The sequence below is a fragment of the Littorina saxatilis genome, linkage group LG5, assembly GCF_037325665.1.
Source record: "Littorina saxatilis isolate snail1 linkage group LG5, US_GU_Lsax_2.0, whole genome shotgun sequence".
In the NCBI taxonomy this organism is placed as follows: domain Eukaryota; kingdom Metazoa; phylum Mollusca; class Gastropoda; order Littorinimorpha; family Littorinidae; genus Littorina; species Littorina saxatilis.
In genome coordinates, this window is record NC_090249.1 from 50548193 (window position 1) to 50560697 (window position 12505).

At 42.4% G+C, this 12505-nt stretch overlaps 1 protein-coding gene across 1 annotated transcript in view; it reads left to right on the plus strand.

The window, feature by feature from the left end:
- LOC138967384 (FRAS1-related extracellular matrix protein 1-like) overlaps nt 1-12505 on the plus strand; it is a 181952-nt gene that overhangs the window by 47183 nt on the left and 122264 nt on the right. Inside the window, exon 2 of the mRNA XM_070339925.1 lies at nt 4116-4783. Within this exon, the coding sequence (XP_070196026.1) occupies nt 4373-4783 (411 nt within the window). The 5' untranslated portion in view covers nt 4116-4372. The remainder of the gene's footprint in view (nt 1-4115; nt 4784-12505) is intronic.

The following is a 12505-nucleotide window of genomic DNA, read 5'->3' on the forward strand; positions in this document are numbered from 1 at the left end:
TCTGCATGCTTCCAGGCATTTTAGTCTGGTCGCAGCTTCCCTGCAACATTTAAATTGAGTTCTCCTGAAACTCGCGTTTATACAAAGGGAAGAGAACTCTTTTGCTGGCACGTTTTCTTGGCTTGTTTCTTTGTTTGTTTGTTTGTTTGTTTGTTGTTGTTGTTGTTGTTGTTGTTGTTGTTGTTGTTGTTGTTGTTGTTCTTTTTCTTCTTGTTCTTTTTCTTCTTGTTCTTGTTCTTGTTCTTGGCCAAATGAGTTAGTGTGTGTTTTAGGATTAAAGTCTCTCTCTCTCTACGGTCTCATCCTCTCGCCCCCACCTCTCTCTCTCTCTTTCTTTCGCGGCTCTCTCCCCCTACATATATATTTAATAACTTTTTCTTTTCTGAAAAGTAAAATGCGTTGAGTGTGTGGCGCGTGTGTGTGTGTGTGTGTGTGTGTGTGTGTGTGTTGGGGGGGGCAGAATGTCAAAGATATAATTTCACTTGCTTGCTTGCATTGTGTTGCACAGCCAATATGACCAGGCGATGATGACAAGTACGAAACTAAAGTGTTTGGTTTTTTTTTAAAGTGAAAAAACACGTCACGAGTGGGTGAGCTTGTTCTTAAAAGCCAAGGAGTGTTAACGAAGAAGCCTAACTCAACGACTGCTGTAGTTCTCACACTGTAGTCATTTATTTAGAACCACAATTGTAAAATGCTTGGAGATTTAACGCCTAAAGGTCACAGGACTGAAGTTGCACCCGGAAGCAAATCGCCAAAGGTATCAAGATTAAGCACCTGAAGTACCTGAGGCTGCTTACCTACCACTTTCTCCAAAACCAGGATGTGAAATAAAATAACATTCCGGAATTATTACTGCTCAGAATCTGCTTTTCAGTTCCTTAAGAAACATGACGCAGGGGCACCACTGACACAAGTAAATGTTACATCCAAGAGGCTGCTGACCACTTTCTCAAGAAAGTCAAAAATTATAATAGAACGCCCGAAGGTTACAACCCGGAGTTTTTCTCTCAGATTTTCCAGAACCAAACTGTCAGGAATGACAGTATTTAAAGCCTAAACGTTACCTCCCAGAAGGTGCTTACCACTTTCTATATATGATCAAATGTTTAAAGATTACGAGAAAACACCATGAAGGCTGCATCCTGGATGTTTCTCCAGAACATGGATTTCAAAGATTTACATTTTTAACATCTGAATGTCAGAGCCCTAAGACTGATTAGCACTCTTTCCAGAATCAAAGATTTTCCAAAATATAACGCATTAAGGTTACAGCACAAAGTTTTTTTTACCATTTCTCCAAGACCAGATGGTTAAAAGATTTCAAGATTTAACTCCTAAAGGGCTCAGCCCAAAGGTTTCTTACCATTTCCCCAAGGACCGGATGGTAACAAAATTTCAAGATTTAACTCCACAAGGACTCAGCCCAGAGGCTGCTTATTTGAAGCTGATAGGATCGATGATTTTTGTCCTCCACAGCGAGACGACAGCGTTATGAAGGAAGCACTTACAAGGGGTGGCTGTTTCTTCCTACAGGGCAATATCAGGCCGTTGTTGCCATCGACAAGGTTGCTGCCAGAGGTTTTATGAAGCAGGAAATGGCTTGATGGGGGGAGCAAGGTCTTGCACGCCACACGACTGCAGTCAAACACTGTTATTGCACTTTGTCCACACTTGTCTAGCACATCACCCCGAGTTTTGTATCGTTCAAGGAGAGGATATTGGCCAGGCGGGGAATATAAGTTATGTTCTTTCTGGGGGATGGTTGTAATCAGGAAAGACAGAAAATGGCCAGAAGGTATTGGCTAGACTAAGAATGTCATTGTATTGCTTGTAATCAGGAAAGATAGAAAGGGCCAGAGAATATTGTATAGACTGGGAATGTTAAGTTTTTACATTTAGTCAAGTTTTGACTAAATGTTTTAACATAGAGGGGGAATCGAGACGAGGGTCATGGTGTGTGTGTGTGTGTGTGTGTGTGTGTGTGTGTGTGTGTGTGTGTGTGTGTGTGTGTGTGTGTGTGTGAGTGTGTTTGTGTGTGTGTCTGTCTGTGCGTGTGTGTGTGTAGAGCGATTCAGACCAAACTACTGGACCGATCTTTATGAAATTTTACATGAGAGTTCCTGGGAATGATATCCCCGGTCTGTTTTTCTTTTTTTCGATTGATACTTTTGATGACGTCATATCCGGCTTTTTGTAAAAGTTGAGGCGGCACCCTCATTTTTCAATCAAATTGATTGAAATTTTTGTGAAGCAATCTTTGACGATGGCCGGACTTCGGTATTGCATTTCAGCTTGGTGGCTTAAAAATTAATTAATGACTTTAGTCATTAAAAATCTGAAAATTGTAATTAAAATGGTTTTTTTATAAAACGATCCAAATTTACGTTTATCTTATTCTTCATCATTTTCTGATTCCAAAAACATATAAATATGTTATATTTGGATTAAAAACAAGCTCTGAAAATTAAAAATATAAAAATTATGATCAAAATTAAATTTCCGAAATCGATTTAAAAACTATTTCATCTTATTCCTTGTCGGTTCCTGATTCCAAAAACATATAGATATGATATGTTTGGATTAAAAACACGCTCAGAAAGTTAAAACGAAGAGAGGTACAGAAAAGCGTGCTATGCAGCACAGCGAAACCACTACCGCGCTGAACAGGCTCGTCAGTTTCACTCCGTTTTGCACAAGCGGTGGACTACGGTCATTGTGAAAAATGCAGTGCGTTCAGTTTCATTCTGTGAGTTCCACAGCTTGACTAAATGTAGTAATTTCGCCTTACGCGAATTGTTGTTTGTTGTAATCAGGAAAGACGTAATTGGACAAGGCACGACAAAGCGACGAAGATGAGAGAAAGGCTAGCGAAAATGGCAACCAGAGCTCTTAATTGTTCTTTGACGTGCGATGTAACCCCTTTTTGTGTTGATAGCGCAACAGTATAATTATGAGTTTTGAAATCTTTGACATTTTAGTAGTATTTGCTTGTGCACCCACTTCCAATACCGCTAGGCAGACGTCCTGCTGAATACCTCTTTGTGTCTCAAATTAAACGTTAAATACCTCTACCTTCTTGATTTTTAAAAATATATTTTTTAATTTGCTGTTCTTTGATTCGTTTTTTTTCTTGATAATTGGCCTCCTTTGTCTCTTTCCTTTTTAATCGACCCTGAGAGAATATTCGCTCCATTTGATACCAGCACAACGACATTCAGTGTGAGATCAGATTTCTTTAGCAGTGACATTTCAGCTCTTAACTCCTCTCTCGGGAGGGTAAAGTCCGTCGATTAAATGTGTATTTCCCTCCCTACCCCCCCCTACACTTGCCGTTTCCAGTCTCAACGATTCGGGTCGATTGGCTTTGAACGAGGCACATCGCAAATTGGCCGTCACCGGCTGATCGCAAAATGGTTAGATGGCGTTTTGCTGGCACGTGTACTGGTTGCCATTCGTCGTCGTTAAAGTTCTGTCTGATACATGGGGTCTAATGTTGTACTGCTGTCGTCTGTTTTATTGGTGTCTTCAACTTTGGCCTCTTGAAGGCTATCAATGCTTTTTGCCACGACGTACTTACGCCGATACTGCGTAATGATTAACGTGTTAATGATATACGATACCGACACATGCACAGCCTGGCGGCGACTTTTCGAGTAATGTTTTACTGCTGATATGACGAAGTCACAGAGAAAAACTCTTTGTGAGTTCCTCCGGAGACATGCAAAAGAAACAACCAATCTTTTTACGAGACGCCATCTATCGTATTTCGACTTTGTTTTGCTTTTGACGTCAAAGATTTCACTTTGAAAGAGACGGTCACGAAGAAAATGTATTGCTTTATTTTGATGTTGTTGTTTGTCTTTCAGCCACACACTACTGTAAACACAGATTACTGTTCGCGATTCTCACAGAATTCAGGGAGACTGTTCCGACTGGTTTCCACCTCTCCAAGCAGGTAAAAGCAAACCACTCACACTAATTTCGCACATGGACCTCAGAAGCGCTACTCTTCGTGCAAACTAGGTTGGGTACCTCCTATACGCTCCTGAAAACGTGCACACATTTAACCCAAAATTTGCCCAAGGATAACGGTGGTTTGTTTTTCATTTCAGACGCTGGACAGTCTTAAAGGCCTAGGCGTTCGACTTGCTACATAAGCTTCCATCGGCCATCTTGGAGTACTTCTATCTTCTTACCGGAGTACCATTGGACTACTCGTGGGACCTTCAATTCTTCGGAGTATCGTTGAAGCTAACGGACCTTCTACTTCAGTGGAGTACCCTTGGATTATCATCAGTTTTCGCAAAGTTATTCAGATGCCTCGTCGAGCAGAAGGAACACATACTATGCACGTGACTTGATAAAGTGAATGTTCCAGCACCATATTGACCATCAGAACGCACTGAGCACAGTAAATTCTTCCAGGCGTCACAGCCTGAAGACTTCAAAACCCAAGGACGTCCTAGACGTTCTACAGCGTGCAACAATCACTATGACGTTTTCCCAAAGAACATCACCTCCTTCTAAGAGGTCGACATCATCATCATCGTCATCATCATCATCATTCCAGATGGTGGGACTACTTTTCCTGGCGGTGTTATCGTGGGCGCAAGGCGGCCTAGTGTCGCATACGCGCGTGTTGAACGTGAAGGTTGGGAGGTCTGTGTACCTGTCACGTGATGACTTGAGCATCGGGAGGACTCGGAGGGGGGAGGATTGCCGGGTGGAGGTGGTGACGGGGGATCCCATCACGCAGCGTGTCGGCCACATGGACCCTCCCGTGAGTTTTGTTGTGTCACTGTTATGTTATGTTATGTTGTGTTGTGGTGTGTGTAAGTGTGTGTGTTGTGTTGTGTTGTGTTGTGTTGTGTTGTGTTGTGTTGTGCTGTTCTGTGCTGTGCTGTGCTGTGCTGTGCTGTGTGTTGTGTTGTGTTGTGTTGTGTTGGTGTGTTGTTTTGTTGTTGTGTGTATGTGTGTGTATGTGTTTGTGTGTGTGTGTGTGTGTGTGTGTGTGTGTATGGATGTGTGTGTGTGTGTGATGTGTGTGTGTGTGTGTGTGTGTGTGTGTGTGTGTGTGTGTGTGTGTAACCCCACCATGCAAGGTGTTGGCCACATGGACCCTCCCGTGAGCTACCTGTGTTTTGTGTGTCTGTGTCTGATAGCTTCTTACATGTTGCACGTGTTACTGTTGTGTGCGTGATTACTTCCTCAGTTCCTGTCTGCGGCTTGTTTTCATCTCTTTGCTTTGTAAACGTCTCCATTTTCTGCCTGTCTGACACCCAGATGCCTCTTTGTTTGGATCATCTGCCATTAACCGTCTGTCTGTTGGTCTGTCTGTTGGTCTGTCTGTTGGTCTGTCTGTTGGTCTGTCTGTTGGTCTGTCTGTTGGTCTGTCTGTTGGTCTGTCTGTTGGTCTGTCTGTTGGTCTGTCTGTTGGTCTGTCTGTTGGTCTGTCTGTCTAATTGCTCCCAATCTGCTGCTTGTCTGCATTTGAACATTTATGTGTGCGTCTCCGTTTGTCTGTCCGACATTTAGGTGTCCTATTCTTAAATCATTGTTCGTCCGTCTTGAACTTATTTAGCTATGTGTGTTGAGGCGAGCTGTCCGTGTGGCTGTCCCTCTGTCTGGCAGACCTTTTTGTCGTCTCTTATGAGGTGTCTGCCTGCCGGCCTGCCTGCCTGTGTATGTTTAGATGTCCATCCTAGTCAGCTGTCTTTGTTTTTGTGAGCTTGTCAATGTTTATTATTGTCCGTCTCTCTTGATGACGTTGCATCTGTCTTTTATTTTTGGTGGCACATGCCCTTTCCAACGTAATTAAGTTCGTTCTTGTTTCACTTTTTATCTCGTATGTGTTTGCTCTCGAGAGTTGACCGTTTACTCTCAGTCTCAACGCACCTTACACTGAGTTTACATGTATTCAAGCACCTGGGAACTGCCATTGGCAAACCAGTCTTTGGTTGCATGTTCTGAATGTCAGCGTCTTCATCATTTTGTGTGTATTGCTGTCCAGATGTCTGTCTGTCTGTCTGTCTGTCTGTCTGTCTGTTGCCACCCGTTTATGTTTTCTCTGCTGACTTTTTCCTCTTTATGACACAGGAATATGTCGAACATACGCCGCTCCATGAGTGAACAGCGTGTTGTTAGTCTGCTCTCAGTTTTTGTGTTTTGTTTGTTTGTTTGTTTGTCTGTTGTATGACGTACATACAGTCGTTGTGTGGGTGTTGCCTTAGATGGTTTCCTTCGCCTGTATGACTATCTGTCGGTCTGTCGGTCCGCCCGTCCGCCTGTCTGTCTTTTTGTCTGATGTCTCCCTGTCTGTGTGTCTCTGTCTCTCTCCTTGTCGGCTGTCTGTTTGTCAGTCGGTCTCTCTCTCTCTCTCTATCTCTATCTCTCTCTCTCTCTCTCTCTCTCTCTCTCCCTTTTGTTATTAGTTGTTTTGGATGTTTATATGCAATGCATTATTGCAACTATGCTGCAATTTCCACCCTATATTGTTTTTCCCATTTTTGAATGTGAACCATAACCCCTTTCTTATTACTATTTACATTGTGTACGTCTGTAAGTAACAATAACCTTGTCAATTTTACTATCTATATTATGTGCGTCTGTATTAAGTGTTTGTATAAGGGACAGGTTGTAAGATTAGGCTTTGCCTAAAACCTCTATCCTTTGGTAATAAAGTTCAGTTTCAGTTTCAGTTTCAGTTTCTCTCTCTCTCTCTCTCTCTCTCTCTCTCTGGTGATTGTGCATACATTATGCAATGTCGTGTTTATTAGAAATGCATGAGACGCAATGAGTTAATTGTCACCGTTGGAGTTGTTTCCATCTAGGGCGAGGGCTGGTTGTAAAAAAGCAGCTATTGCTTACATCGTTACCCTCGTTACTAAAAAACCCGCCAGAAACCATCTTAATACTGTAATCTCTCTCTCTCTCTCTCTCTCTCTCTCTCTCTCTCTCTCTCTCTCTCTCTCTCTCTCTCTTTCCCTGTCTGTCTGTCTGTCTGTCTCTCACTCTCTCTCTTTCTCTCTCTCTCTCTCTCTCACTCTCTCTCTCTCTCTCTCTCTCTCTCTCTCCCTCTCTCTCTCTCTCAGCGTGTCATTACATGGTAGCAGCATGAAATCAGGCGAAAAGTCGCCAGGGGAAAAGCTAAGGTTTCCAGTCAAACAGGGCGGGCTTCCCCTCCCCCCGTGTTTGCCTCTCCCGGGGGGAGGAGGGCTAATTGAAATGATGGCGACAAGAACTGGATCCGCGATGACTCCGCTGTTGGAAAGGTCGGTTAGTTTTGATTGTGAGGGAAGTTCAGCTATACAGAATGCCCTGACAGGGGACACACTAAAGAGACAGACACATATACGCAGACAGAAAGTCAGACATATTTATATATGCATACAGATAGCAGGGCCTGAAATTGTACCCTCGATAACGTTGACGTCATTGAAAGATAGTAGAGCGGAAATGACGTATACAGCGGCGTAATTTCTGCAATCACTGACCACAGCTTTTCAAGACTTTTTTTTCTGCACAGCAACCATCATACTCCAAAGAAAAAAACACTGATGCGGCGAGGCAAGTTCCTAAATCCTGACAAGCGAATACAAAAAAAGCTGTGTTTTGCAAGGGGGAGAGAAACTCTGCAAGTAATAACAGGGATTGCTTCTGACTACTTCCTCCAGAAATGTGCAGCAGCAAAGTGCTGTCTCACACCGCTAGCAGGGAATCGATGCATTTCGACACGCTAGAGTGCACAATCAAAACAGCGCTGTTTTCACTAGCACAGGCAACACGTGCCGAGCGAAGCGTGAACTCGGTAGCTGTCCTAATCGCCTGTCGTGAAACCATGGACAGGGCTGATCGACATCTCCATAAAAGAAGCGTTGGAGCTTTATTATTGTAAAATTTCCTGTGCAATTTTTCTGGCTGCAGGGAAAATATTGTGCTATGAAGACAAACCCAGGACATAAACATTTGTGGGCGGTTTCCTGTGCAACTTTTGGGGCTGAAGGGAAAATGTTGAATGAAGATATAACTCGGGACATAACAAATATGTGGGCGATTGCCTGTGACATTTTTATGGCTGAAGGGAAAATGTTGTTGTATGAAGACACAGCCAAGGACATAAAAATGTGTTTATCCAAGCGGAGCGCGGGCGAAGCCCGCGCGTAGCGAGGTAGTTTTTTTTTTCATCTCCCAGCACTGAAAATTTTTTGGCCAAGTGGTGTCTGTCTGGACATTGTTCTAGAATTCATCTTTTAGCACAATATTAGCGACACTGTTTGGACAATTCTATTAAAATTAGGCGTACAAACTGATTTTGTTTCGGGGAATCCTCTCAGAGGATCAGAATTTTCATATAATATCATCGGAAGCTGTTACAACGGGAAAATGTGAAACTTTTGTCACTTTTTAACATGGAATTTCATCTTTGAGCGTTTCAAGCGGACTTTAATAAAATAGTTATTTGCGAATTAAGCAGCGGAAGACACTCACCGGTTCAACATGTGTATGGTCATTAAACCTCAAAACATTTCAGTAAGTGGTTTAGACAAACACCTCCGCCATGTGAGGGTGACTGGTTTGTAGCTGAAGAGTTTTTTTCTAAAGTGTGTTCTAAATACAAATGACGTACTGGTAATGATGTAATGAGTTGTTCTAATCTTGTTCTTGGAACTCTTGCTGTTCCAAGCTTGTTCTTAGCAAGTCTTGGTGACGAGAACAAAGACTATCAATGAAATCTTTAGAAATAACCTCTGACAACGACGACGATGACGACGACGACGACGATAACAACAACAACAACAAATGACATCGACGACGACGACGACAACAACAACAACAACAACAACAACAACAAAAACAACAACACGAGAACAACAACAATCACGACAACGAACATGACAACAACAACACCAACAACTACGACGACAACTACAACGACTGGGTTATGATGACATCACCAATGATTTAAAGGCCGTTAAAAAATCGTTAAATCCTATTTCTTCACTGATTCTTATGAAATTTTAAAGGTAGGTTTGTTGTCCCCAACTTATTTTCACTCCATACTTTTCCAGAAGAAAAACATAATTTTGGCAGTTAAAAACCGTTAAAATTCAATTCTTCACCGATATTTATGAAATTTTGTGGGTAGGTTCGTTGTCCCCAACTGATTTTCACTCTATACTTTTCCAGAAGAAAGACATAATTTTGGCAGTTAAAAAACGGTAAATTTCAATTCTTCACCTATCTTTATGAAATTTAGTGGGTGGGTCCGTTGTCCCAAACTGAATTTTAAGACATACTTTTCCAGACAAAAAACCTTATTTTTGGCAGTTAAAAACCGTTAAATCTCAATTCTTCATCGATATTTATGAAATTTTGTGGGTAGGTTCGTTGTCCCCAACTGATTTTCACTCCATACTTTTCCAGAAGAAAAACATAATTTTGGCAGTTGAAAACCGTTACATTTAAATTTTCACCTATCTTTTTGAAATTTAGTGGGTGGCTCCGTTGTCCCAAACTGAATTTCAAGACAAACTATTCCAGTCAAAAAAACTTATTTTTGGCAGTTAAAAACCGTTAAGTCTCAATTCTACACCGATATTTATGACATTTTGTGGGTAGGTTTGTTGTCAGATTTGACATGATGGCAGAATTGAAAGTGTGAGATATCCTGATGTTTCACAATTTATGCTGCATAATTCAGCCCCATAGGCGCTTGAATTTTAGGTGGAGTTGGGTTTTTTTTCAGCCCAAACCAGTAACCCCCACATGGTTTTCATGTCCCTTTCTGAGAGACTTCAAGAAGTTTCAATTTGACGTCATGATTAGCCTGCCGCATTAGCAAGTATGAAAACACGTCATCGATGACACATTTTAAGACAGAGAGAGAGAGAGAGAGAGAGAGAGAATCATGTACACACAGATGGACGACTTCGCTTGGGGTATGTACTGCCCGGCAGTACACATCTACTTAATTTATGTATTTATAACTTTTTTGGCTGAAGGGGAAATGTTTTGCTATGAAGACATACAAATAAGTGGGCGATTTTTTGTCTTGCACGTGCATTCCCCAGTGTAATTCCTTACACCACGATGTGTTCTTTATGTGGAGACGTGTTGCGCAACCGTAATGTGCGAGGCAACATGATCCATGGTGGTGTTATTTCTGCACTAATGGCAATCACACGCCTGACTGCATCATACACACAGCAGCCAAGCCAGCCAAAAACAGCCTGACACATTGCTATCACAAAAATCGTCATGGAAAGCACTCCAAGAAGAAAATACTCCAAATAAAACTAACAACAGAAGAAAACAAGAAATTCCTCCGAGGTAGGAAAAACACCCCCGTCCTTAGCATTCTCACTGCCACCAACTGAGCAGGCACTGCTAACAAGTGTGGTTATTTCCCTTTGACCATTAATATGTCCCTCTATAAGTCCTTGTAGAATCTTAATCCACCAATAACTCCCTAACCGTGTGTTTGACTGGTCCCAATTTTTGTAAGGACCGTCTCAGGAATGTATAGAACCTGTTCACCAAGTTTGGTGACGATCGGTCCGTTCATTCTTGAGATCTATATGCGAACACAAACAAACAAACAAACAAACACATCGAGCGAAACCTATACACACCCCTATACCGGGGGTGTAAAAACACAAAAAGAAGAAATAACGCAAGACAAGACAAAACATAACATCCCAGGTTGGATCTTGATGATGACGATAGTGATGACGACGGCGATGATGACGATGACGATAATGATGACTAGAATGGTGACGATGACGATAATAATGACGAAATGATGATGACGTCGACGACGACGATGATAATGGTGACGACGACGACGACGACGACAACGACGAAAGTGATGATGACGATGGTAATGATGATGATGATGATGACGATGATGATGATGACGACGACGACGATGATGATGACGACGATGATGATGATGATGATGATGATGATGATGATGATGATGATGATGATGATGATGATGATGATGATGATGATGATGATGATGATGATGATGATCGCGATGAATACGATAAGTGACTTTAATACCGCCATCAGGAGAATTAGGGGTTGGATAAAGAGAACACCAACATGCATTCCATTCCCATCTTCAGCTTTCAACACAAAAGCGTGTCCTTTGGGATTAGGTGACATTTTGGACGGTGGAAGGAGGAGGGTTCATAACAGTTTACACGTTTCTTTCTCTGTTCCTCCCACATTAACTTCACCATCCAAGCATACCAAGCAATTCCAAAATGTCAAATAGCGAAAAACCGGAAGACAACAGACACCAGGCCAAATCGTTTCGCTTTGGAGGACAGAGGGCGCAACCTTTGCTGTCATCTCCGTGCATGAGCATTCACCTCTCATTCTCTCTCTCTCTCTCTCTGTCTCTCAGTCTCTCTCACTCTCTCTCGCTCTGTGTATCTCTCTCTCACTCTCCCTCGCACTCTCTCTCGCTCTGTGTATCTCTCTCTCTCTCTCTCTATTTGTCTCTTTCTCTCTATTCTCTCTCTCTCTCTGTTTCTTTATCTCTATCCTCCTGTCTCTCCCCTTTCTCCCTCTTCTCTTCTCTCTCTCTCTCCTGTCTGTCTGTGACTCTTTCTTTCCCTCCCCCTCTCTCTCGCTCTCCCCCCTCTCTCTGTCTCTCTCTGTCTCTGTCTCTCTCTGTCTGTCTCTCTGTCGCTCTTTTGTCTCTCTCTCTGTCTCTCTTTGTCTCTGTCTCTCTCTGTGTGTCTCTCCCTCTCTCTCTCTCTCTCTGTCTGTCTTTCTCTCTCTTCCTCTCTCACTCTCTCTCCTTCTTCTCTCCCCCCCCCCCCCCTCTCTGCGCCTCCTCTTCGCTCTCTGTTGACAAGGCAAAAAAGTAAGGTCAACATGAATAGCGGGCCTCTGCCCCTTACAACACGCACCTCCGTCTGAATTTCAATTCAAAGTCAACAGCTCGCCTGGTTGTCGGCTGAGATGTTGAAGGGCTCTAGTCCTGGGAGTTTAAAGCACTTGAGATCCACCTTTAATCCGCGTGTTAGCCCCTGTGTTATTGTACTGTCGCGTTGGAGAAATAAGTTAAGTGTCAGCTTTTGCAAAGAACAACTTGAACTTTGGCGTTGCGATGTACGGAGTGCTCAGTGAAGTCGCTCGCTGCAGGGTCGGAATCGGGTTACTGATCAATGAAGAGGGTGAGCGTGTTACCAGCGCGGATTAAGCTTACTGCAATAATATACTCATTTCTTCTGAAAAAACAATTCAAATACTGTTCTGAATGTATTACTCGCGGCTTCTCCTGACATGTTACTAAGTAAATTTATATTACATTGTTTTTTTCTTCTAATTTTTCGTGTACTCAATCAAATTTATTAATGTTACCGATGTCTGTTATTTGAAAACTGTTCATTTTTTATCCCTATTTTGAGCAAGTTTTGGATAAAAACAAAGGTACGATAGTGCTTATTAAAAAACCTTCAATGTGTGTGTGTGCGTGTGCGTGTGT